This window comes from Notolepis coatsorum (assembly GCF_963971535.1).
Source record: "Notolepis coatsorum genome assembly, chromosome: 18".
Taxonomy (NCBI): Eukaryota; Metazoa; Chordata; class Actinopteri; order Aulopiformes; family Paralepididae; genus Notolepis; species Notolepis coatsorum.
In genome coordinates, this window is record NC_140182.1 from 51,785,892 (window position 1) to 51,813,474 (window position 27,583).

The 27,583-nt window shown below is 47.2% G+C and overlaps 1 protein-coding gene across 1 annotated transcript in view; it reads right to left on the reverse strand.

Annotated features, from left to right (window-relative positions):
* Positions 1-27,583, reverse strand: part of syt7a (synaptotagmin VIIa) — a gene marked incomplete at its 3' end in the record, with an annotated part of 296,315 nt that overhangs the window by 74,253 nt on the left and 194,479 nt on the right. Inside the window, exon 2 of the mRNA XM_084334887.1 lies at positions 18,683-18,786. Coding sequence (XP_084191013.1) covers positions 18,683-18,786 — 104 coding nt within the window. The remainder of the gene's footprint in view (positions 1-18,682; positions 18,787-27,583) is intronic.

A 27,583-nucleotide genomic window follows, 5' to 3' on the forward strand; every position in this document is an offset into this window, starting at 1 on the left:
AGACGTCACACGATTGGCGCAGATGTCACATGACCAGAAACGTCAGTGGCCAATCAGATCGCAGAACGCGAACGCAGAACTGGAAATCGGTTGGTAAAAGTAATGACACGTCCAGTTCTCCGGATAGTAGCGTGTAGCGCTTGCTCACGCTACGTCACTACTTGGGTCTAAAAATAGCTACACTACATAGAACGCTACTTGGTTCAAAAGGAGCAACGCTACCATCACGCTACTGAGAAATGTAGTTAAGCTATGTAGCATCGCTGCCCAACACTACATACACACACTCACAATCACACACAGTGACAGACACCCACATACATACACACACACATATGCTTACAATCACACACACACACACACACACACACACACACATGCATGCATACACACACACACACACACACACACACACACACACACACACACACACACACACACACACACACACACACACACACACACACACACACACACACACACACACACACACTCAGGTAGCTTCAAACCCTCAACCCCACACATTTCATCCAACAACCTCCTTTTATCTTCTCGAGAGGTAGTGTGTGTGTGGTATGTGTGTGTGTGTGTGTGTGTGTGTGTGTGTGTGTGTGTGTGTGTGTGTGTGTGTGTGCGCGCGCACGCGTGCGTGCGTGCGTGTGTGTGTGTGTGTGTGTGTGTGTGTGTGTGTGTGTGTGTGTTTGTGAGGGGTGATGATGGTGGTGGGAGGTGTAGAGGGCCAGAGGGCTGAGAATGACAGTGCTCTCCAGGTTGAAGAGCGCACGGCACCAAACAATATAGGAAATCAGCTCAATGCATCAGATGAGGGTTAAAGCAAGGTCACTTTTGCCCATTCATCTTCTACTCAAATACCCTTGAAACCACTTAAGTCTAATTTAAACCAGCCGTCTTTGTGACATGACACAAAGGGTTTCACACGATTGCTATCCGCCGCCTCCTGGCTCGGAGCCACGCATTTCGAAAATAGCTCCAACCAATATGGTGATAAACCAATTACAAGGTGAAGCTAAATTATTGTGCCAAGCCATGGCTTGAAAATTCCTCTAACACTTTTGAAACAATCACAGGCCCAGTGGAGCGCGTTATGAAGGGACATGAATGATCGCCATCCACACTCTGCAGCGCACCCAGGGGAGGGAGGAGGACGCCTCACAGAGGAGGAGGGAGAGGTGGACAGACTGCAGCGCACCCAGACCCAGGGGAGGGAGGAGGATGCATCACAGAGGAGGAGGCAGGAGAGGAGGCAGAGGTGCACAGATTGAGTGTGTAACCGGGGTCAATCTTCTCTGACTATACATACCCCCGTTGAAACTTTTATATTACTAATAGTGGTGACAGCCAAGTCTCTGCCTTGTGTTTTGATGATGGTGGTGGACTGATGATTGACAGTTCTCTCTAATAGACTCCAACGAAGACACAGACAGCTCCGATGTCGATTCAAAGATGATGTGTTTATTGTTTACAAGCACTTCGGGATCTGGGGGATACAAGCCCAGTCTCAGTAAAACTATTCAGTATAACAGAAAATCAAACTTACAATACTAATGAATGATTTCTGTCACCAAGCCCAATAACCGCTAACTGACTAATTATAGGACTAACGATCTAACCTTAACCAGGATCAAAGATTTCTATGACAAATTACAGAAATCACTAGACACTAATGATATAGATAGTTCAGTACACATAAATACTCACTCTGGATATCAATGCAGTTACTGTCTCTCTCAGATAGGCTATACATTCATATATACATTAATATGTACAGATTTTAATTTAACACACACTCACCTGGGTCTGACTTGTTCCCCCAGTGATTGGCGTTATAGCTGCATTGTTACAATGGATACTGTGTAGCTGTAGCCTAGTATTAAATATAAAATATAAAATAAAATAAATAGGAAAATTACACAAATATGTACATCTTACAACTATTAATTAAAGGTAAAATTACTGACAAAATCTATATTACAAAATTGTGCTATTAGACATACAGTAGGTGATGACCGGGCCTATAAAAAGGAGATAGACTCATTTGTCCATTGGTGCGATGCCAATTTTTTGGAACTAAACATAGAAAAAACCAAGGAGTTGGTCATCAACTTCAGTAGGAAAAAGGTAAATGTCTCTCCTGTCATCATTAGGGGGCAGGAGGTTGAAATAGTCCAGTCCTATAAATATCTTGGCGTTCACCTGGACAGTAAGCTGGGCAGGAAGCAGAACACAGATTCTGTCTCTGCTTTTTCATCTGAGGAAGCTTAGATCCTTCAACATCAGCAGGTCACTTCTTTATGTCTTCTATCAAGGTATCCTGACCAGTGTCCTGCTTAATGCTGTTCTCTGCTGGGGGGGGGGGGGGGGGGGGGGGGGGGCAGCATCACGGTTTCTGACAAAAAACGTATAAATAAAATCATTAAAAAGGCTGGCTCAGTGATTGGCCTCCCTCCTGATTCCCTGGAGATCATCATAGACAAGCGAACTAGAATCAAACTGAACACCATTTTATCCTTTGAAGGCCACCCACTGTTCAGTATTTTTGATGCTCTGCGAAGCTCATTCAATGTTAGGTTGTTGATGCCTCAATGCTCTACTGAGCGATTGAGAAGGTCCTTCGTTCCTGCTGCGGTTACATTTTTTAACGAACACCGTTAGCACGGTGTTGAGAGGCTCTCCTACTATGTTGTGTATCCTGTATTGTATCATGTGACTTTCATGTTTGTGTATTTGTATTCGCTGTATTTGTATTCGCTCTGGTGGCAAACCATGTTTCCCCTCGGGGATTAATGAAATAAACCATACCATACCATACCATACCGTAGTAACTATTTACAGCTAAAAAAAATTATTTAATGCAAAACGCAAGGTGCATTATGTTACAAGTGCAACTACCACACTGTCTATCACACTGTTGATCAAGAAAAGAGGGCGGAGTCTGACATAGGTCAACCGTGATAGACAGTGTGGTGGTTTCAACACCCAGCTGTGTTTGTTTGCTGTGAATTAGCAGGCAGTGAGGGCCTCCGCTCTCGCTCAATATTACCCTGCGTAATTAGCCAAGAGTGCTCCATTAAAATCATCGTCCAACTACTGAATCATCAGCTGAATCATTCGCATTAACCTCCCTTTAAGCATCTGTCAAAACAATTCCTTACCTGTAGCTACCATGCCTGTGCCATTCACTGTTGTCTAGATGCTCTTGGGGCTACTTCATCACATTTGTATTAGATATTACATAAGCTTACATGACTACAGGCCTTTTTTATACACCTAATGCGCCGCTAATATAATACGCTGATGAATACAGAGGGCAGTTTCCCTTTGGAATTGGATAAGTGCTGTTCTCCACATTCTCTCTTTCCCCTCATCAATGCAATAACCATCATTCTCCTAGCAGCTATGATCTCCAGCTCGCAGTTATGACAACAACAAACATAGTGGCAGGCTGTTGCTACAGTACAAGCCCAGCAGAGGTTGGTGAGCGTCAGGGTGTGAACCTGCTCAGGTCTGATTTCCGTTCCATTCACAACCGTGTCACAGCACAAAGCAGCGCGAGGCTCAGAGGAGCGAGACAGCAGGCAGGCCCTGCATGCCAAGGAATGACTGCAGCTGAATGCCCAGCGCAACACCCAGTGTTACTGGTATGACAATAGTCCCTCCTGACAACCCCTTCCACCCTGGAGCAGAAGAATTTAGCTTCTCGGCCGCTCACGTTGATGCCAGAGCTCTAGGAGCAGGGTCACCTTAGCTCAGAGAGCAGAAGGTGGAGGCTGATGTTCAATATCTCAGACGTCGGCCCAGGGGGCTTTGAGGACAGAGAGCCGAGCAGGAGGGAGACCTTGTGATGGTTATGCATGAGGACTTTTGAAATATAAACCCAACACACTTTGCCAAAGCAAAAACACTGGAAGCCAAAATGCGATTCAAATGTATTCATTTTCAAGTAGGCTACTGTACAGCGAAAATAAGTTTGGCATCCAACCAGAGTGCAAATGTAACAGGAAAGTGCAATAGTAATATACAATGTACAGGTGATTAAACTGGGTATAAAATATATACAGTAAATGAGTACTAATAATAATAATGCAGGAGTATGTACTACTCTGAGTAATAGTGCTAATCAGATGTATGTGCAGTGTTATAGTATTATTATGTATAGTGATACAGGCAGGGCCGCCTCAGGGGGTGTGCGAGCAGTGCGGTCGCACAGGGCCTCGCGGGAAGGGGGGCCTCGCACAAAAAAAAAAAAAAAATTATTTTTATTTATTTTGTATTTTTTTTGTGCGAGGCCCCCCTTCCCGCGAGGCCCTTTTCATCACAGACCTAAAATCTAGTTTTGCTTATATGCTTATATATTTCACATTAGACACGTTTGTAGAATGTGTCTGACTTGTTCCTGGCTCTGCGGCTCTGCAGATACACTATTGGAGCTCTGGGGCTCTGCAGCAGACATACTATTGGTTTCAACGAAGGGAGGGGTTACATGTGTACAGTCGGCCGGCGTGCGCCGTCAGCTGCGTCTGACTATTTTGCGCGTGCAGCATTGGAGGTTATGCCAGCCAAGACGAAGAGGACGTCGTTTGGCAGATGGACTGAAGATGAAAGTTGTTGCATGTTAGAAAGTTCAGTCAGGCTAGCCATGTCGGCTTAGCTAAAGGCAGGGACAGCTAGTTAGCTTTAGCTACGTTATAATATCGAGTGCTAACGTGTGGTTCAGTCGGGATAGCCATGTCGGCTAGTAGTTTAGCTAAAGGCTAGCGTTAGCTAACCTAGAGAGAGCGCGTGCAGCATTGTTATGCCAAGATGAAGAGGACGGTCGTTTGGCAGATGAACTTCGTCAACTCCACGCGGTTGTCTCCATCCTCTTGGACGTTTGGTGAGTTTTTAATGCACTCTATTCTATTCCCGCCGTGGAGATATCTCTCTCTCTCTCGGGCCGGCTAGCTATCGTGGCTACGTTATGTTGGCTAACGTTATGTGGAGCCAGCGGGCCGGCTAGCTATCGTAGCTGACGTTCTGTTGGACCAGCGGGCCGGCTAGCTATCGTAGCTACCCTTATGTTGAGCTAGCGGGCCGGCTAGCTGTCGTAGACGTTATGTTGAGCCAAGCGGGCCGGCTAGCTAACGTAGCTAATGTTATATTAAGCCAAAGCGGGCCGGCTAGCTAACGTAGCTAATGTTATGTTGAGCTAGCGGGCCGGCTAGCTAACGTAGCTAACGTTATATTGAGCCAAAGCGGGCCGGCTAGCTAACGTAGCTAACGTTATATTGAGCCAAAGCGGGCCGGCTAGCTAACGTAGCTAACGTTATATTGAGCCAAAGCGGGCCGGCTAGCTGTCGTAGCTAACGGTGTGTACCTGGTGTCAGTACCTGGCTACTCTATTTGCAGTTAGCCTCCTTAGCTGATGTCGGCCGTTGGCTCCTTGCTACTTTGTTTTCTCTAGTATAGATCCTCTTCTCTTTGGATTTAAGTGTTGATCTTTGTCCTTTTGGATCTATGTATATTCATGTTGCCTTTGAAGTTATCTTTTCCTTCTGTTTTGTTCTTCCATTAAAAGTTGAATATCCTTTAGGGGCTCATCTTAGCTGTCTTGCTTATCTCTCTCTCTCTCTGTCTGGACCACAGACCCATCTCTCTCTCTCTCTCTCTCTGTCTGGACCACAGACTCATCTCTCTCTCTCTGGACCACAGACTCTCTCTGTCTGGATCATCACAGACTCTCTCTCTCTCTCTCTCTCTCTCTCTCTGAGCATTGCATTGCTTGTAGTTGTCAATTGTGTCGGTCAGTTCATTGCAATTTTTCCTTCAGTCACATTTAGTCTTATCCTGCACCTGGCCTAAAACAGGTTGGATGTGCACACAGCTGCTCTACTGTGTTTGTAGCAGAGCAACCATACCTGAAGCCTTGTAAACAAAGACATCAACACTAGAGTGTGTACTTCTATCTACACAGTACAGCCAAAGCATTCCCATTGCTAGGCAAAAACTCCACCTGTTTTCTACACTGCTTCTTCCCTTGCTGGATTTTCTGCATTACTGCCACTTGTACATGTGTGTTGTGGAGAAATTTGTACAGTGTAGAACGGGAGCTCTCTCTTGCTCTCTCTCTCTCTTGCTATATGTTGACTGTATCATGCCCAGCCTCGCGTTTCTATCTCGCACAGGGCCTCGCATTTCTCCCAGGCGGCCCTGGATACAGGTATAAAGTCACTATGGTAGTAAGTCATACTGGCCAGCAGCGTAACTAGTAAGAATAGGTAAGGGATATGTACAAATATATATATATATTAGGGGTGTAACGGTACACAGAAGCCACGGTTCGGTACGTACCTCGGTATTGGGGTCACGGTTCGGTACGAGTTCGGTACAACAGAAAAAATATATTTATAATTATCATTATTAATATACATCTTTTTTAATTTCTTAAAAAAAAATTATGTATATATTATATTTATGATACTTATTATAATTATTATTATTAAATAGAATAATTTTCTATAGGCTTGCTGTGGTAATTAGTGATACTGGTGTCATTCTGTGTTCAGGCATCCACTTGCTTACTGCCCCTTTAAACTTATCCTTGCTAAGTTTCAGTTTCACTTCCAGAGAGAATTTAACTTCACGAGACTGAATACTAGAGAACAGATGACATATTACAACAATGGCAGAGGATTATTTGGATTTAAACACAGTGGAGCTCAGATGATCTGTCCGGAAAAGTAGGTTCTTCTTTTTATTTGATGAGCTGTGCCTGTGGCTGTCCGGCGGGGGAGAATGTTGATGTGTTTGTTGGCGCGCGCGGGTGTGTGTCGGCGACGCGTGTGTGTTTCTTTTCATTGGTTTCATTTGGTTAACGTTATTGGGCGCACAAGAAAAGGAAAGAAAACTGTAATGATGACCCTGCAGCTGTTCCAATGTAAATGTTTCTGGCTTTCTCCTCCGTGCACTTTTGCCGCTCTGCAGTCTGAGCTCGGTGTGCCCGGCCACGCGCGCTGTTCTCACACGGACCTCGCTAGTGCCTGCATGTGGGTGTGTGTGCGCTGTGGGGCGTATTCGTCGCATGGGTGCGTGTACCGCACCGTGACGGCCGTACCGTAAATTCGCGGGACGAATACACGTACCGTTACACCCCTAATATATATATATATATATATAGATAGGTAAAAAGTATTATGCAGGTATAGAGACAGATGTGGATACATATATATATACAGTAAATATAAATATGTATATACAGCCTTATTGTACAACAGTTATATGGGTTATATGCAGGTGTATACATATGTAGAAAGGATTATATGCAGGTATAGTCAGACAGATATGGATATATATATATATATATATATATATATATATATATATATATATATATATATATATATATATATATATATATATATATGGTAAATATAAATATATACAGCAAATATATATACGGTATAGCATTAGTGTACAGAGTTACAGTATATGGGTATAGTATATAGTATAGCTATACTATATCCTGTCTATTAACTAGGGATGCACCGATATGAACATGTTGGGTGATACTGATAACTGATATTACCGATGTCGTAATATTATGTATAAATAAAGGATTTGTATAAATAAAACACATTTCTATGATAATCAAATTTTGTACATACTATTTTTGTACATACTGAAACAAACCGATGCATTCAATAAAAATAATTACTATCACCAGCCAATATATGTTTGCCGATATATATCTGCCCAGTTTTGCTCATTGGACTGGTACCGATACATGAAAAAAAATCACAGATGCCGGCCAATACGGATATGGTCACCGATATATTGTGCACTCTGTAAAATACGACGCTGTGATCAATACAAAAGCATGTTTTAGGTTCGGTAAAATAGACCTAGAATAGACCTTACCTTAGTCAAAAGGTACTCCAAAATGACTAATCCCAGTAATCGCGATCGCAATTACTCGTGTGCATTGGGCACGGCTATCATACGGGAAACAATAGGTTTCAGGCGATCTCTGACAGATTGCTGTGTTCTGATTCACTTTGAGGGGGAGGGGTTCCTCCAGCCAAAGGCACAGAGAGAGAGAGAGAGAGAGACCTTAAAGACCCAGTTGAAAAGGTAGGCGATACTGCCCCCTGGCCGGATTCGATCGGCATTGCAATTTTAACGTAGGCAGCGGTGCCAGGGAGACACAGGCAGGTCCGCACGAGTGTTTAGAATGGGGAAATTGAAAAAAAGGGAAAAGGATCTAAAAACGAGAAACTTGTTTTTGGCGCTGAACGGTTGGATTTGAAACACGAGAATTCTCGTTTTTGGCGCAGAAAGAGTTAATGCCAATATCGGCCGATAATATCGGACATCTCTAATTCCTATGAAGCTGAAGCCTTCAAACAGGCACAGTGAGATATACATCAATGTGGAACGCCCTACCCACAGCTGTAAAGGAATGTGAATCACTACCCACTTTCAAAACCACTCTCAAAGAGCACCTACGGGAGACTGCAATTCTAAACTGGCCCCTGTAAATGTCCTAACCCAACCCCCTCCAATGTACAGTAAATGTCCTAACCCAACTCCCTCCAATGTACAGTTACCCACCCCCACCCCGCCTGGGTCCTACACAGTTTTAAAGCCTGATAGTCTCTTGTTTGATACCCACACAGTTTAATACCTGACACTTTTGAACCTGTAATAAAAAAGTAATAGACAGAGTAAAATAATACAGTGCAATAAAATTGTAGAATAGATAGTAAAATGATGCGATAGAATGGACAGAGTAAAATAGTGCTACAGTACAATCAACAGCGGAGTGTATTAGAAGGCTATGGTGAAGAGGTATGTTTTTAGCTTATTTTCTTTTTAAATATTAAGAGATCTAGCTTCCCTAATGTCCATAGGTAGTGTGTTCCATAATTTTGGTGCATATGTAGCAGTCTGGAAAATATGGTATATTATTCAGAACTGCTGACTGTGTTTATATCCCTTTTTGTACACAAAGACATTCTAACTAGTGTCATTGATTCACACGAACAATGACACAAACGTCCCCATCCAAAGAGCATGTGAATACGGATCATAAATGACAGTATTGATTCATATTTTACAGTGCGTCTCCCCTCGTGACTGGCAGGCGGGACCAGCAGGGGGCAGTAGCAGGCAGAGAGTGGCGGAGAGAGCTGAGAGATGATAAAGGGAGGAGCCGAGCGGAAGTCGTTCTCTTCGGCAGTGAACTTGACAACGAGAAGTCACGTCTAACGGGGGGGCTCTGGATAGCCCCGTTGCTGACTTTATGCCGGAGTGCCCCGTGGAACAGTGACGGGTGATAGGAAGTACTGGCTAGTGGATACGATATCCTAGCAGTACCAGTGGTATGATATGAACACTAAGTGCAGAGCCAGGCACTAACAGTCGAGTTATACCTAGTTACAGTGAGCGGTATAGGTAGCGTGCGGCTAAGGATCACAGTAGTATTGCTCGTGTTATACTTAGTTACAGTGCCGGTATAGACTGCGTGCAGCTACGGGTGTGGACCTGCGAACACTCTGCTCTGGCCGTCAGCAGCCGTCTTCACTGGCGGTTCTACCACCACTCTGCGCCGGCTGGAGAGCAGCCAACACGGGAGCCGTCCCGTCCAGCAGAGGTCGCCCAGCACCAGCTCAGCCAGCACTGCCTCTCTGCTATAGCTCCGCCTGCTAGCACCTGTGACGCGAGTGTTCGACGCCATCTTGCCACCAGGACGGTGGTGGAGCGGCGCGGCCGCCATTTTGGTAGAGTAAACATTAGGGCTTCGGCGCCCAGGATCTATTGCACCTTACACAGTGTGGAGCGGCCTGCGGGTGAAGTTAACGTTGCTAACTGCAGACCCCAAACATTACATTGCATGCCGGCATTAGCATAGGGCTTTTGTTTTGGTAATTGTGGGCCCACACTTTTGGTTTTATTTCCTTTTCTTTGAGCGTGATACAATGTGTGTGTATTAATATTTTCCCATTCAATTAACCCTTCCCTGAGGGGGGAAGTTACAGACCTGGTGCAGTATAATTAAAGCCTTTTGAGGTATTATTCTGACCGTATAATTAAAGCCTGTTGAGGTATTATACAGGGTGAAGACCCAGACGTGGGTGATGAGTCAAACACCGTGAAGTATATTATCCCTGATAGTAACCCAGAGGTGGGTGCATAATATACGTGTTTATGAGGTATTGAGTTGAACCGCAGGGGCTATAGTAGGACTTCAGCCCAATTGGCCACTAGTATTAAATAATTGTAACTGAACAGTACAATTAACATAAAGACTTGAATGGGGTTCTGTGTGCGTGTCCATTCCTGTGCCCTGCATTAACTCTTTTGGTGTGGGTAACGTATATATATGGTTAACCCCTTCCTACCCAACTCTCCCCTTTTCATTGTAAGGTTTCTAGGGTCATTGAGGGAGGGTACTGCTTGCGGGGGGAACTCAGAGTATTTGATTACAATTCAGTCACAAGGTGTGGGAGGGTCTAAGGAGCGACTGGGAGGAGTGGGAGCGTGTTGGGGAGTACTGCTGACCGCCCTGCGACAGGGAAGGAAGACCAGAGTACCAGACCAGGTTGGTAAATCCCGGGCCCCATCCACTCCCACTACCAGCCTCCAGTCGACGCCCCAGGCCCAAAGACGAGGGTGCAGCCAGACAGAGTTCTGCTGTGTCCAGCTACCTCCTGACTGCCAGCAACCGTTCCCACGAAGCAGGGATAATCCACCCTGCTACACATAGTTTGCAAAGGCTGCATCCCCGATGTAGCTCTGTCTGGTCTGAGTACAGTATGTAGCTCTACCTGATCTGAGTACAGTATGTAGCTCTGTCTGGTCTGAGTACAGTATGTAGCTCTGCCTGATCTGGGTAGAGTATGTGGCAAATAACTGGAAGGTAGAACTCCGAGGCGAAACTAATCCAGAATCATGAATATGATTCATGAATATGTATTGCATACAGTATGCATATAACAAGGGATTTAAGCAGAGGGATAAATAATGGGTGTTTATGCAAATCATACTTGGTGGTTCATATTATCCTGATCATGTGTTGAGGGGAATTGAACATTGGTATTAAAATACACAAGAAACCTTTAAAAGATATAAATAGAACTCAGAGAGTGGAAATAGAGTCACAGAACATCACAACGTCTTGGTCAGTGCCAGCAGGCGAACACAATGCAGTGGTAAAATAATCCACTTTATCATTGACCTCATTGTTTACACTCAGGAGTGCAGTATCCAACATGCACGTTCGTCACATATACTGTATAATACACCTTATGGTTGATGAAATCAATGTGATGTGCGATGATCTGCAAATTACACCAATATGCTTAACAAGATTAGAATTTAGAATTTTCCAAAGCCACCGTTCATCATGCAAGCAGTCAAGTTTATCATGAATAAATGGATGTGGTTTACCATTGCATTCCCTATATCTTGGTGGTAGGCGCCGAGGTGAGTGGCAGCCTTTCATAGCAGCTCCCACCCCCCTATACTTCTTATCCCGTTTTACTACTTTTTACTTATTTCTTTTTGTGATTCTACTTACATTAATAGGTGACTAAGTGACTGTGCGTTGCTTTACACCAAGTTAAGGCAATTGTTAACAACTTCTGTGAAGTTAGCTGAGTTAGGCAAGTTCGGTCGAGCACAGCTGAACAATGGACAACAACAACAACAACAACAACAACAACAACAACAACAACAACAACAACAACAACAACAACAACAACAACACTGGCGGGCTGGTGTACTCTCGGGAGGCTCTCCTCTGCTTTCGAGGCAGAGTTGCAGCACCACCAAGGAATCTACCAGCCGACATAAGGATCAGTAGATAGTAAATTATAACACTACCTTATGCATACTGCACCTTATGTGACACTGTGAATACTGTGAATATATTTTTCAGTTAGTTAGATAGTAAATTATATCGACCTATTGCTTGTGTTATTTTTACTACCTGTACCCCCCCCCCCCCCCCCTTCCCCCATGCTGCTATGATGCCTGAATTTCCCCAAGGGGATCAATAAAGGAATATCTTATCTTATCTTATCTTATTAAGTAGCACTGTGTTTAATGTGGTTTCACACCAGCAGACATCTGACATTTCTCCCACAGTGTCGGTCTGAAGACTTAATTAACACCTTAAAGGGGAAGTCAGCGATTCTAGAGAAAGATTGTTGATATTATCATGTGCACACGTTAGCATGTGCCAGATTTACCGTCCCTCTCGCTTCCCCCCCCCCGTCCTGTCCTGCACGCAAGAAGTTGCTGATGGGCTGGAATAGTGTTGCGTGGCTCAGCCCAAGCCACTTGTTTGTCCCTCATTCACAGAGCCAGGGCTGTGTATGAATACATAATTTATTTTTCAGCGCACGCAAAAAATGGACAGATGGAGATATTCGCTGAATTTGACCAAAAGTGTATTGGATTACAATCGCTGACTGCACCTTTAAAGCCACTCAAGGCAATCTGCTGCACAATCACCAAAGACCAATGATGATGGACTGAGGGACATGAATAAAAGGACATACTGTATAAAGGATGGCTGTGCTGTGTGGCTGTGCTGTGGCTGGTGTGTGGCTGTGCTGTGACTGGTGGTTGGCTGTGTTGTGTGGCTGTGTTGTGTGGCTGTGTTGTGACTGGTGGTTGGCTGTGTTGTGTGGCTGTGTTGTGTGGCTGTGTTGTGTGGCTGTGTTGTGTGGCTGTGCTGTGTGGCTGTGCTGTGTGACTGTGCTGTGATTGGTGTGTGGCTGTGCTGTGACTGGTGTGTGGCTGTGTTGTGTGGCTGTGTTGTGTGGCTGTGCTGTGTGGCTGTGCTGTGTGGCTGTGTTGTGTGGCTGTGCTGTGTGGCTGTGCTGTGTGGCTGTGTTGTGTGGCTGTGCTGTGTGGCTGTGCTGTGTGGCTGTGCTGTGTGGCTGTGTTGTGTGGCTGTGCTGTGTGGCTGTGCTGTGTGGCTGTGCTGTGATTGGTGTGTGATTGGTGTGTGGCTGTGCTGTGACTGGTGTGTGGCTGTGTTGTGTGACTGTGCTGTGTGGCTGTGTTGTGTGGCCATGCTGTGTGGCTGTGCTGTGTGGCTGTGCTGTGTGGCTGTGTTGTGTGGCTGTGTTGTGTGGCTGTGTTGTGTGGCTGTGCTGTGTGGCTGTGCTGTGTGACTGTGCTGTGATTGGTGTGTGGCTGTGCTGTGACTGGTGTGTGGCTGTGTTGTGTGGCTGTGTTGTGTGGCTGTGTTGTGTGGCTGTGCTGTGTGGCTGTGTTGTGTGGCTGTGCTGTGTGGCTGTGCTGTGTGACTGTGCTGTGATTGGTGTGTGGCTGTGTTGTGTGGCTGTCTTGTGTGGCTGTGTTGTGTGGCTGTGCTGTGTGGCTGTGCTGTGACTGCTGTGTGGCTGTGTTGTGTGGCTGTGTTGTGTGGCTGTGTTGTGTGGCTGTGTTGTGTGGCTGTGCTGTGTGGCTGTGCTGTGACTGCTGTGTGGCTGTGTTGTGTGGCTGTGCTGTGTGGCTGTGCTGTGACTGCTGTGTGGCTGTGTTGTGTGGCTGTGTTGTGTGGCTGTGTTGTGTGGCTGTGCTGTGTGGCTGTGCTGTGTGGCTGTGCTGTGATTGGTGTGTGATTGGTGTGTGGCTGTGCTGTGACTGGTGTGTGGCTGTGTTGTGTGACTGTGCTGTGTGGCTGTGTTGTGTGGCCATGCTGTGTGACTGTGCTGTGTGGCTGTGCTGTGTGGCTGTGCTGTGTGGCTGTGCTGTGTGGCTGTGCTGTGTGGCTGTGTTGTGTGGCTGTGCTGTGACTGGTGTGTGGCTGTGTTGTGTGGCTGTGTTGTGTGGCTGTGCTGTGTGGCTGTAATGTGACTGGTGTGCGGCTGTGTTGTGTGGCTGTGTTGTGTGGCTGTGCTGTGACTGGTGTGTGGCTGTGTTGTGTGGCTGTGTTGTGTGGCTGTGCTGTGTGGCTGTAATGTGACTGGTGTGCGGCTGTGTTGTGTGGCTGTGTTGTGTGGCTGTGCTGTGACCGCTGTGTGACTGCTGTGTGGCTGTGCTGTGTGGCTGTGCTGTGACTGCTGTGTGGCTGTGTTGTGTGGCTGTGCTGTGACTGCTGTGTGGCTGTGTTGTGTGGCTGTGCTGTGACTGGTGTGCGGCTGTGTTGTGTGGCTGTGCTGTGTGGCTGTGCTGTGACCGCTGTGTGGCTGTGCTGTGACCGCTGTGTGGCTGTGCTGTGACTGCTGTGTGGCTGTGCTGTGACCGCTGTGTGACTGCTGTGTGGCTGTGCTGTGACTGCTGTGTGGCTGTGCTGTGTGGCTGTGCTGTGTGGCTGTGCTGTGTGGCTGTGTTGTGTGGCTGTGCTGTGTGGCTGTGCTGTGACTGCTGTGTGGCTGTGTTGTGTGGCTGTGTTGTGTGGCTGTGCTGTGTGGCTGTGGTGTGTGGCTGTGCTGTGTGGCTGTGCTGTGTGGCTGTGCTGTGTGGCTGTGCTGTGTGGCTGTGTTGTGTGGCTGTGACTGCTGTGTGGCTGTGCTGTGTGGCTGTGCTGTGACTGCTGTGTGGCTGTGCTGTGTGGCTGTGCTGTGTGGCTGTGTGGCTGTGCTGTGTGGCTGTGCTGTGTGGCTGTGCTGTGTGACTGGTGTGTGGCTGTGCTGTCACTGCTGTGTGGCGATGGAGGGGACATGAGATCCATCTACAGCGGTGCTGTGGCCAGGACCACTGGGACCTTCCAAGGTGCTGGCGGCAGGACAAACTCCCTCCCTGGCTGTGTTGTGTGGCTGTGCTGTGTGGCTGTGCTGTGACTGCTGTGTGGCTGTGTTGTGTGGCTGTGTTGTGTGGCTGTGTTGTGTGGCTGTGCTGTGTGGCTGTGCTGTGTGGCTGTGCTGTGATTGGTGTGTGATTGGTGTGTGGCTGTGCTGTGACTGGTGTGTGGCTGTGTTGTGTGACTGTGCTGTGTGGCTGTGTTGTGTGGCCATGCTGTGTGACTGTGCTGTGTGGCTGTGCTGTGTGGCTGTGCTGTGTGGCTGTGCTGTGTGGCTGTGCTGTGTGGCTGTGTTGTGTGGCTGTGCTGTGACTGGTGTGTGGCTGTGTTGTGTGGCTGTGTTGTGTGGCTGTGCTGTGTGGCTGTAATGTGACTGGTGTGCGGCTGTGTTGTGTGGCTGTGTTGTGTGGCTGTGCTGTGACTGGTGTGTGGCTGTGTTGTGTGGCTGTGTTGTGTGGCTGTGCTGTGTGGCTGTAATGTGACTGGTGTGCGGCTGTGTTGTGTGGCTGTGTTGTGTGGCTGTGCTGTGACCGCTGTGTGACTGCTGTGTGGCTGTGCTGTGTGGCTGTGCTGTGACTGCTGTGTGGCTGTGTTGTGTGGCTGTGCTGTGACTGCTGTGTGGCTGTGTTGTGTGGCTGTGCTGTGACTGGTGTGCGGCTGTGTTGTGTGGCTGTGCTGTGTGGCTGTGCTGTGACCGCTGTGTGGCTGTGCTGTGACCGCTGTGTGGCTGTGCTGTGACTGCTGTGTGGCTGTGCTGTGACCGCTGTGTGACTGCTGTGTGGCTGTGCTGTGACTGCTGTGTGGCTGTGCTGTGTGGCTGTGCTGTGTGGCTGTGCTGTGTGGCTGTGTTGTGTGGCTGTGCTGTGTGGCTGTGCTGTGACTGCTGTGTGGCTGTGTTGTGTGGCTGTGTTGTGTGGCTGTGCTGTGTGGCTGTGGTGTGTGGCTGTGCTGTGTGGCTGTGCTGTGTGGCTGTGCTGTGTGGCTGTGCTGTGTGGCTGTGTTGTGTGGCTGTGACTGCTGTGTGGCTGTGCTGTGTGGCTGTGCTGTGACTGCTGTGTGGCTGTGCTGTGTGGCTGTGCTGTGTGGCTGTGTGGCTGTGCTGTGTGGCTGTGCTGTGTGGCTGTGCTGTGTGACTGGTGTGTGGCTGTGCTGTCACTGCTGTGTGGCGATGGAGGGGACATGAGATCCATCTACAGCGGTGCTGTGGCCAGGACCACTGGGACCTTCCAAGGTGCTGGCGGCAGGACAAACTCCCTCCCAAAGCAGGAAACTAGGAGTCACTCACTGCTCCATTTACCTTAATGTGGAATATCAGATAAACCTAACAAACTGGGGCTTTAGTCGCGCCTCAGTCCCATTTCGGCACAGATAATTTCCCCTCTTGTCTGTATACATTCTAATGAGGGGAAAAGTCAAACTGGTGATTAATCACTGCAAGGTAATTGGACCTATCTCAAACCCTGCCCTCTTTTCTTGATCCTCCAATCACAACTGTCGCTTTTCCCCATTGTAAAGAGCCCATGATGTCTGGAGCGTGATGAAGTGAGAAGTCCTGTCATCTGTACATTTTCAACAAGTCTTACAGTAGTGCACTGAGGAGGAGGAGGAGGAGGAGGAGGAGGAGGAGGAGGAGGAGGAGGAGGAGAAGGAGGAGAGGAGAGGACAGGAGAGGATTGATTGATTGATTGATTGATTGATTGATTGATTGATTGATTGAAAATTCTATTAACAGATTGCAGAATGGGTACAATACAGTACAGCTCATAGGGAGGTGTAGTGGTTACGTCATTGCCGTTTTTCGTGTTCCACCCTCTGTCCAACGCAATGTATTTCCCCATTGACCATTTCAAAATAGCCTCGTTTAAAACAAATAAAGCATTAACATTGGCATGGTGTACCTTTCTGTGCTTATTCATCCACAATCTATAGCTCAACATGAAAATATTCGCAATTAATCATAAAAGAAATCACGAAATTTTATTTCAACCAACATTTTTTAAACTATAATGTTAGTGATAGAAGGGAACTGGGGGTGGGGGAAACTGTACATTGGAATATCGACGAAACCTTACTTGGTCCCAAGAAGAGGGTCTCGTGTATTATTGGGTTAGGACATTTACTGTACATTGGAGGGGGTTGGGTTAGGACATTTACAGGGGCCAGTTTCGAATTGCAGTCTCCCGTAGGTGCTCTTTGAGAGTGGTTTTGAAAGTGGGTAGTGATTCACATTCCTTTACAGCTTTAGGTAGGGTGTTCCACATTGATGTGGCATAATTGCAAAACATGTGTAGTCCCTTGTTTGAGCCGAATCTGGGTTTAACATGATTTGTGGAGCTCCCTCTGGTGTTGTGGTCATGGTATTCACTGACCTTTGGGAAGTATGTACATGGGTACCTTAGTCGTGTAGTGTATCTTGTAGACCAGGCCCATTGCAAGTTGCTGTACTCTGTCGTCTACTCTAAGCCAGGAGAGGAGAGGAGAGGAGAGGAGAGGAGAGGAGAGGAGAGGAGAGGAGAGGAGAGGAGAGGAGAGGAGAGGAGAGGAGAGGAGAGGAGAGGAGAGGGGAGGAGAGGGGAGGGGAGGGGATTCAGGAGAGTTGAGCCAGAAGTGCTGTGGACGTTCACACTGAGTAGTGAAACCGCTTCAGGTCAACAACACTTACTGATAGCTTCATTAATTCTGCAGATGAGACAATGTGTCTGCATGAAAGGTGTGTGAGTCTGTGAGTTTCTATGCTATATGCATGTTGCGGCACACATTTGTCCCAAAGCCACAGACAGGAATACCATCAATGCAAATAACATTCAAAGTAATATGCACTAACTACTAAAGGACCCGCCTGTGCCGTTCCACCCAAGACCAACGCAGGAGCTCTCGGTTCGCGCATACGCCACAAATAAACCTCCGACAGCTGAGCCGTGTTCCCGGGTTACGAGAGGAATCTGAAATCAATTAACTTTAAGCCACGCAAACCTAAAGGAATGGGATAAGCGGAGTGACACTCCCCTGTACAGCTCTATCTGGCTAATGAGTGGTTGTCTCCCTTTAATCAATCACATTTCATGGCACATAATCAACATGGACATGCCCTCCGTCGGAGGTCAGGCTGCTCATTCTGCTTCCTGTTCTCCTCCAATGAATGGATTCATATTGTACAGACTCCGCTGATACTCTGACAATAGAGTGCGGTCATAATGCGGTAATTGCCGCAATGACCTGGTAGTAATGGCCCGGCAATGGAGGACCCGTTAGCGTGTGGTTGAATGGACAAAGCTTTCAGACGGCAGACACGGTTGTAACGGTGGCCGCTATCTCTCCACGTCTCCTTTCATTATTGTCTTGTTACTGAACCTCCTCAACTAGACTGCACAGAATATTTCCACACATTTTCATGAGATTTGTATGTATTTCTGCCCCCCCCCCCCCCCCAACGTACATCACCGCGTCATTGTTTTCTGTAAGCCCAGACTGTGTACCAAGGCTTCCTAGAGAGGAAAGCAGGTTAGGATGAAAGCAAATGTGACTGGAAGGTATGGTAGTGAATTATTAGTGTATTTCTTTAATGTCAGTTTGAATGATGAATGAATGACTTTATTTGACAATATATAAAATAACATGTGACAGAAGCACAGTCAGGAAATACTGCCAAGGATGGACACAAAAAAGCTCAGAGCTTATTTCCATTGTGGTCCTTGTAGGGGGGAGTTTGCATGCATACGTGTGCACTCGAGCATGCGCCTGCCGTGTGTGTGTGTGTGTGCGTGTGTGTGTGTGTGTGTGTGTGTGTGTGTGTGTGTGTGTGTGTGTGTGTGTGTGTGTGTGTGTGTGTGTGTGTGTGTGTGCGTGCGTGCGTGCGTGCGTGCGTGCGTGCGTGCGTGCGTGCGTGTGTGTGTGTGTGTGTGTGTGCATGCACAGGTGTGAACTCACCAGCTTGCGTTGACACCAGCCACAGACGCCACATAGAGCCACCAGCCAAACAGTACAAACTGTTACTGCTAAAGAGACCAGGAACACACTGAGGGACACTGAGCCTGGACACACAAACACACAAACACACACAGACACACATACACACATGCGCGTGCAGACACACGCGCGCACGTGTGCACACACACACACACACACACACACACACACACACACACACACACACACACACACACACACACACACACACAGAATGAGAAAGGGAGAGAGAAAGAGAGAGTGAGTGACAGTTTACACCACTCCATACATTTCCCTTCAACATGTACCCATATGTTGCATGCACATTGACCAGATGGCAAACGGAATATAATTAGTTTTCGGTGAGAGATCTCATAATGCCGACATGAGCTTCACCGGCAGACGGAGTTGCAGTAAAAGGCTTCCTCCCTGCCGCAGATCGCCAAACGGCGACGAAGAACCTCTCAAAATGAAGCTCTAGTTTTTACAAACATAACAACACTAGACCCACATGACATTGTGGGAATCTACTTTAGTTTGATATGTGTGTGATATATATTTGAATATCTATTATATTATATAAACTAGCAAAATCCACTGTATAGAAACAGACAGGTTTGGCAGAACCCTCTTCAACTGAACTGAAAAACAGAGAGTGAGAGTAAGAACAAGAACGTCAATGTGGTGCACGAGCCTCGAGCCAGTAAATCACACCATCAAGCTGATGAACCGCATGGCCTCGGTAAACCATGCTTTCTCCTTCCTCGTTTAATTGAATGGTGACGAAGGAGCAGCCATATTCACACCCTGTGACACGGAGGTGAGAAACACAGAGCTGCCAGCGTCCCCCTGGTGCCAGAGCATCTCAATACATCTCAAATAAGGGCTGCAGCCACGCATCACTCAGATGCACACACATCACTGTCATGGTGTCACAGCTTGTTAAGTGACAGGCACAGGAAGTGGAGGGGGAGGAGAGGGGGAAAGGAAGAGAAGTGGAGAGGAGGAGAGGATGAGGAGAGGAGGATGAGGAGGGGTGGAGAGGAGAGGAGGAGATGTGAAGAGCAGGAGAGGTGGAGAGGAGAGGAGGAGAGGAGAGGAGAGGAGAGGAGGATAAGAGGTGGAGAGGAGAGGAGGAGGTGGGGGAGAGGAGGATAAGAGGTGGAGAGGAGTGGTGGAGAGGAGGAGGGAGGAGAGGAGAGGAGGATAAGAGGTGGAGAGGAGAGGAGGAGAGGTGGAGAGGAGGAGGAAGGATAGGAGGATAAGAGGTGGAGAGGAGATGAGGAGGTGGAGAGGTGGAGAGGAGGAGGGATGAGAGGAGGATAAGAGGTGGATAGGAGAGGTGGAGAGGTGGAGAGGAGGAGGGAGGAGAAGAGAGGAGGAGAAGAGGTGGAGAGGAGAGGAGGAGAGGTGGAGGGGAGGAGGGAGGAGAGGAGAGGAGGATAAGAGGTGGAGAGGAGAGGAGGAGAGGAGGATAAGAGGTGGAGAGGAGAGGAGAGGAGGAGGTGGAGAGGAGGAGGGAGGAGAGGAGAGGAGGATAAGAGGTGGAGAGGAGAGGTGGAGAGGAAAGGAGGAGGTGGAGAGGAGGAGGGAGGAGAGGAGAGGAGGATAAGAGGTGGAGGGGGGCTGGATTGACAATATCAGTCTATGATTAATGTGAATCACACTTGGTGCCCAGCAAGAGAGGTGGTGCAGGAAGAGGGTATTGAAAAGAACTGTGTGTATGTGTATGTGTATGTGTATGTGTGTGTGTGTGTGTGTGTGTGTGTGTGTGTGTGTGTGTGTGTGTGTGTGTGTGTGTGTGTGTGTGTGCGTGCGTGCGTGCGTGCGTGCGTGCGTGCGTGCGTGCGTGCGTGCGTGCGTGCGTGCGTGCGTGCGTGCGTGCGTGCGTGCGTGCGTGCGTGCGTGCGTGCGTGAGGCTGACATGTGAGTGGATTTTAACTCCCGCTCCTTCCCACTCCCACAGAAATAATCCCATCCCATCCCAATCCCAAGTGAGAGTTTTTCGAAAAAATCACACTCCCTCCCACTCCCACAGAAGACTGATCCCAATCCCGTCCCAATCCCGTCCCAATCCCGAGCCAAACTTTTATAGAATCCCACTCCCATCCCACTCCCGTTTACCAATCCTGCTCTGTTTTTCTTCCTCAGTATAAAATATGCAGTACATGGGTCACATCATGTCTGTAGGGCTGTACGTTAACTTTTTTTGCACATAGCACTGGTGCTACAGAGGTTGATAGTTTTGTAGCACAGGCCAAAATCTTGTAGCACAAGTATAAAACGTGTTATATTTGTAACAGTCACAAATGTGCCTATTGTATTTGTGTTATTTAGTTGCAGTGCCACGTTTAGCTGTCATTTTCATGCTGACAAGTTGACGTCACACAGCCAGACTCGTTACGTGTAAGGAATTATGGGATTTGGTGTTGGGTGTATGGACTCTACTAGGGGTGGGAACCCCTCCCTACCTCCCTCTCCCAAACAGTTCCTAATTTTCGTTTATGTTGCATGATCATGTATACATTTATTATGTATTATATTTGTTATGTTTAAATATCAACATTATCTGGCCATCCTCAGTAAATACTATCAAACTCCTTTGACCTCACCTACTTAAAATCATTGATGTAGAGAGAGGGACAGAGAGAGGCTGAGGCTCCCCCGCCCCCTCCCTTTCCTCACTGTTTTCTCTGCCTCCGAGCCGGGTTAGCTTAGTTTAGTTACCGGTAGCAGCTAACTAGTTCGTTTTGGTGAGGATGCAAAGCATGTAAGATGCATTGGAAGCGTTGCGGGGAAAAACAGGCAGGGACTTATTTCCTGGTCGCAAAATGCGCACTCTAACATAACATAGCACGCTGTTGTTGTTGGGCTGCTGGAGCTGCGCTTGGGAGGAAATGAGACTAGCCACAGGATTTTCAAAATAAGAGTATCGATATGAACCGAATGCCTATCTAGTGCAGTAAATTCATTCATCGCACAGACCGATTTTTTCATAGCACGCTGTACAGCCCTGATGTCTGCCTTAGTTAAATATAAAACCACCAAACATTTACATTAGTGATGCACCGATGTATCACTCCCGTCCAAATCCTGTTGATTTTGTTGTCATAGTTCCCACTCCCTTCTGCTCCCGTTGACTTTTACTCCCGGTCCTGCCCAATCACGGGATTCAAAGTGAAATTGACTCCCATCCCGTGGGAATCCCGCGGGACCCGCGGGAATCCAGAAAAGATGTCATCCTCTAGTGTGTATGTGTGTGTGTGTGTGTGTGTGTGCCTGTGTGTGTGTGTGTGTGTGTGCGTGTGTGCACGTGTTTAATTCCGGGAAATGGGTTCCTGAGAAGTCCCACTCAAACTATTTCCTGTTTCCTGATAAATATAATAATAGGAAAATACTTTTTTGAAAATAGTTAGACCATTATTTGAATATCTTTAGAAAATACTGTGTGCTCACTGAACACAACACACATGGCTCACACTTGCCCAAGACGCAACTGGTGGGACGCTGGAGGCCACTGGTCAAACTGAGACAGTGCAGTGCCAAAAGAAATGACCCTCATATTGGTTTTATGCCTCGTCATATTTGGAAGGAAGAAAACCATTGATTTCAATTCCAGGCAAGCAAAGAAAAGGCTGTTTTCTATCAATAGTGACTCCCAGTGAGGCCACCGCCACCTTCTGTGCTGCGTGGTCTCAGCTTAATAGAATGTCATTCATTGCACATTTCTGTTTAACCTTTGTACATTTGTTTTCATCCTTGTCACCTAGCCCATGGTGTTAATCTTTCTATGTACTAACATTTTGTTTTTGCACACAGGGACAATTGAGGACAGGAAGATACCCTGGGGTCTACATTTTGCATCACGTAGGTTACCTGCTGTTAGTACCCTAGCTTAGAGTGTGCACCACCCACTGTACTTTTCGGGGTGCTTCGCACCCGTAAAGGGGGGTGGGGGGTGGGTTTTATTTTCCTTTTTGTGTTTGATTTGGTGCCACTGGTAGTCCTCCTTGATCTCTGTGTTGCTTTATGTGTAAATAAATATTATTATTTTGCAAACGGTTTCCTAGTTTTGTGTCGCTGCATCCTCACCCATGTCTGTTGCCTTGTGTTGCACCCCTACACAGGGGTCCGTAACAGTGTATGTGTATGTGTGTGTGCGTCCCCTGCATGACATTTTCACAATAAGCGAATATACCCTGAGGCACACAGTGGGGCTTTTAACTGCACTTTCTCCGTATTCAATATGGACCCGATAGAAAGCGATGGAAATAAAGCTCCAATGAGCCTTGATATTCGACACAGTGGGAGAAAGACACTAATGTATTCATATATCTGACTCGCTCCTCGCTCTAAACATACAGTGATAAATAGGTGTCGTAATACATTTACCCACAGCGCGAGTGACAAACCCTGACAAACTGCCGTCATTCCTTTACAATAGACGACTTCGTCGCCCCTCCCCGTGAAACCATACCTCTTTTCCTAGTCTATTCCTCATCATAACAGAGACCTTTTTATCTCACTCCCCCATCATACCCCACCCTCCCTGCCATGTCCTCAGGGAATAACGGCAGCGCGAAGAAGAGGAGGAGGAGGCGGCGGGTAGACTTGTTTGGTATGTAAAACAAGGATGTGATCAACATCTCCCTGCAGCCTCAGCCGGGTGTGCAGTACAGTGTCTCCCAGACTCCTCCGGCCTCCCGCCCTGGCCTGTGAGTCCTCTCCCTCCGGCCTCCCGCCCTGGCCTGTGAGTCCTCTCCCTCCGGCCTCCCGCCTTGGCCTGTGAGTCCTCTCCCTCCGGCCTCCCACCCTGGCCTGTGAGTCCTCTCCCTCCGGCCTCCCGCCCTTGCCTGTGAATCCTCTCCCTCCAGCCTCCCTCCCTGGCCTGTGAATCCTCTGCCTCCGGCCTCCCTCCCTGGCCTGTGAATCCTCTCCCTCCGGCCTCCCTCCCTGGCCTGTGAATCCTCTCTCTCCAGCCTCCCTGGCCTGTGAATCCTCTCTCTCCGGCCTCCCTCCCTGGCCTGTGAATCCTCTCTCTCCGGCCTCCCTCCCTGGCCTGTGAATCCTCTGCCTCTGGCCTCCCTCCCTGGCCTGTGAGTCCTCTCCCTCTAGGCTCCTTGCATTACCAGCGAGGATACAGTCGGTATGCTGCCCACTGCTGGAGGACCACACCATGGTGTCCATGACCGTGCGGGGAAGGTCAGCGTGACACAACCCACCCCTGATGATGGAATGAAGTATCTCTATTCAGAGATGGTGACGAATTGATATGGGTATACGCTATGCTATATTCATAGAGGTCAGTAAGTGGGGAGTCCATTAGCCCAGGGGACATCAGCAAGGGTATGGTCGTGGCGATTGGGGAATAAGGTGGGCAGAGCTCGTCCCGAGTGTCTCTGCAAGACAGTTCGGTGATGGATATCCGACATTTATTGATTTATTTATTGGGGCTTGAGGTAGGACGGAGTCAAGTATCCAAGTCCTAACATGTGTCTACGATGGGGACGGGGGCCTGAGATGATGTAAGGTCCCACCATCCTCCACTGTCCCTTCTGAAGGTCGGAGGAAGGGGGGTGCGGCGTACATAGTGTGGTTTATGATCTGTGTCACTCTGGAGACCTCTGGGAGGATCAAAAGCTTCTCAGTAGAATACACAGACCACACTGGCCACATTATGGCCCCTCCCACACCTCACAAAAAGTGACATTCTGTAAAAAAAAATATATATATATATATTATTTCGATACACCAAAGCACTGTGTGCTGTGGATGCAGAGAGCTTGTGATGCCAGAGTAAAAAGGAAAAGTGTCATTTTAAGTGTCACGGTCACAGAGATATGCAAATCTCAAGCACTGGAAACGCAGATGGAACAGGAAGAGTAATTTAATGTAGGAAAAGCCAGCAGCGCGCCAGCAATTGCAGCTCTGGAGTGATTTAATTCATCTCGCCTCTCTCTTGCGATAATCTCTGGCAGGTGATGCTTTTGTGAGGCGAGAGATGAATCGCTTGAGTACTGTAATCGTGTGGAGGCTTTCTCAGGTTCGATGATGATGATAAATAAGAAACCGCTGCTGTTTGTAAAAATAAATATAAAAATCTTAACAAATTGATGTAGATGTAGTTCATCTTTACCCCCCGTGATCAGGAGAAGGCTGGAAAAGTACTTCAAAATGGAGAGTGGAGAAGCTACCGTCAAAATGGTACAGCTCATTAAAACTGACACGCGAGCTGAACAAGCTTTGATGCCTTTTGATCAGAGGCCTTCAGAAATCCGAGTGCTCTTGAACTTCAAAGTGGTGCTTGTTTGTTTTAGATTTACGATACGGTACGATAGACTTTATTGTCCCTGTAGGGAAATTTGTCTTGGACTCAAATGCCGCACACATATCTGCCTCCATAGAGTAGTTATAAAAACAAACAAAGCAACACATACTGTAGTGTAACATCGCAACCACAGATTATACCTATTACACATTTTACACAGCCGCTGAGAACAGCAACATATTGCCTCATATCACAAGTCTATTGTGAGAGGAGTCAAGTCAAGTGAGTCAAGTCTTCCTTTATTAATTATCTTGGGGAAATTCAGTTGGCATAGCAGGATGGGGGGGTACAGGGCCCTGTTCCCCGTACGTGGCTAACTGAGTTAGCCGGATAATCTTCAGGATAACTTGACATAAGTCAGGCTTTTCGGTTCCATGAAGCAGGTTTGTCTAAATCACTATGGCAACAGATCGAACATTTTTAACCTGCTCCAGCGCAGGTTTAGTTCAGAGTCGCGACACACACTATGTGGTTATTTTAATAACGGAGCATTGCAAATGCGAATCCCACAGGGATATTTTTAATGAATGAAACTTGGATCCTATCGGGCGTTTGGCTCTGATTCGTTTCATATTCTCCACTGTGGATGTATTTGCTTAACCGGAGCGCCCGGATTGTGTTCCATTCAAGCATAAATTGGACGTGTGGATTGTGAATGTGAATTACGAGGAATCTGAATCTGTGGATTGTTGAATTGTATCACTGTCACTCACACGTTATTGTTATATTGTAACTGGGATTAAAATGTCTGAAGAGATGCGCTGTTTGACGGACTTGATGACGTGGACATGACTTGAGAAATGAGCAATTGCAAGCCTTTGAAATTTTGTAGAATGAATTTGAGAAAATGCATTTATCTGTTCAAGCACTGTTATCTGATGATGAACAAGAGGGTGATGAACATGACTGGTATAAACAAAAGTTTAATCAATTCAATGCATGTATGGATGATGTCCGAAACAGATTAAAACCTGATTAATAGTGAAACTGTTAATAGCCTCCAAGCCTCTCTGACACCGTTATTTCAGGGGTCACGCCTTGAAAACTTTGGGAACCATGTATTTATATAATACATGATACCTAAGCGCATACAGTACAGATATCCTCATAAGTATCTATTAATTCATATCAATTAGATACTCTTTGGGCTTGTTTTTATCTACTTATTCTGAGTTGAACTAATTATTTTCGCTAGCAAGATCTCATTCGATTATTCATTCCATTAAGCCTACTGCCAGCAGGCACATTTAAAGAAATATAATCTGATTGATTGGGGTAATGAAGGACTTAGAATTAGCCTATAGATATGCATTTAACTTGTCGGCGAGGCTATTGAGCCGTACTGTATTGTACCCATTCTGCAATCTGTTAATAAAGTTTTCAATCAATCAATCAATGCCGTTAGAAAATCAGGATTTTGGCGATCGACATCTGCTGCCTTTTCAGGTGAGGCGGCCGCGCATAATTATCCTGAGTACTCAAGTCTGGTTCGAATTAACGAGAGCGTTTCCGACCGAATCAGCCTTCGAGGAACAGGGATAGCCTGGTTTCAATCATCGGGTTAATTCATTCAATTCATCATCGGGTTTTCACACCTGTAGTTTGTTTGCTTTGTTCCGATTCAGGGAGACACAGGGACTATTATGATACAATGTTGCACTTGTCCTTTAGTTCGTTTGTGTTCACACGGTTGTGTTAATAGCGGACCAAAACAAATGCACGCGAGAGCAAACTGTCACTCATTGGTCAGATTTTGGGGTGTGTGTCCCCCCCCCCCCCCCCTAACCCTGACTCGAGCCTGACTTTACTGATGACCGCGGAGAGAGAGAGAGAGAGAGAGAGAGAGAGTGAGAGAGAGAGAGAGAGAGAGAGAGAGAGAGAGAGAGAGAGAGAGAGAGAGAGAGAGAGAGAGAGAGAGAGATATGTCCAGGGATCCCCAGCACTTTGCTGATCTTTCTGAGGGCTGCATACCCCAAACCTAATTTGTGCACTAAGAGGACCATGCGCACATTCACATCAAACGCCACATCGTTCCTGGTTGAGTCCTGGATACGTGTGGAATTGGATGTATAGACACTTTTGCGGTACTGATCTGTTTCGCACAGACTGCACTCAATTATCAAACTGCTACAGAACCCCCGATTCTGCGGATCGATGATAATTTGAAGCCCTGTCCCCGCGCAATTAGGACATATCAACACGCCGATCAGTTCATTCAAGCGGGCTACATGAACTATAAGCCACTGCTGTGTGACGAGGCTTGGTGTTTCCCCGCTGTCTAAACACTCCTGCTTTCCAATTGACAGCTTACGCATCGATGTGCTTTGTGAAGGCATTTCATCTTCTACTCCAGTAGAAGTTTCTTTTTGTTTACACCCTCTTGCTACCAACAATTGTTGTTGTCTTTTATGGGAACTCTTTACGCTGAGTTTCCTCACTCGCTGTTTCGGCATTTTGACAGATCAGGTCTCCCGCGGAATGAATCTCCCGCGGCTGACAACAGGATGTCAGAGCATGGTATGCACCTGAACCAATCACGCTATCAGAAATCTGCA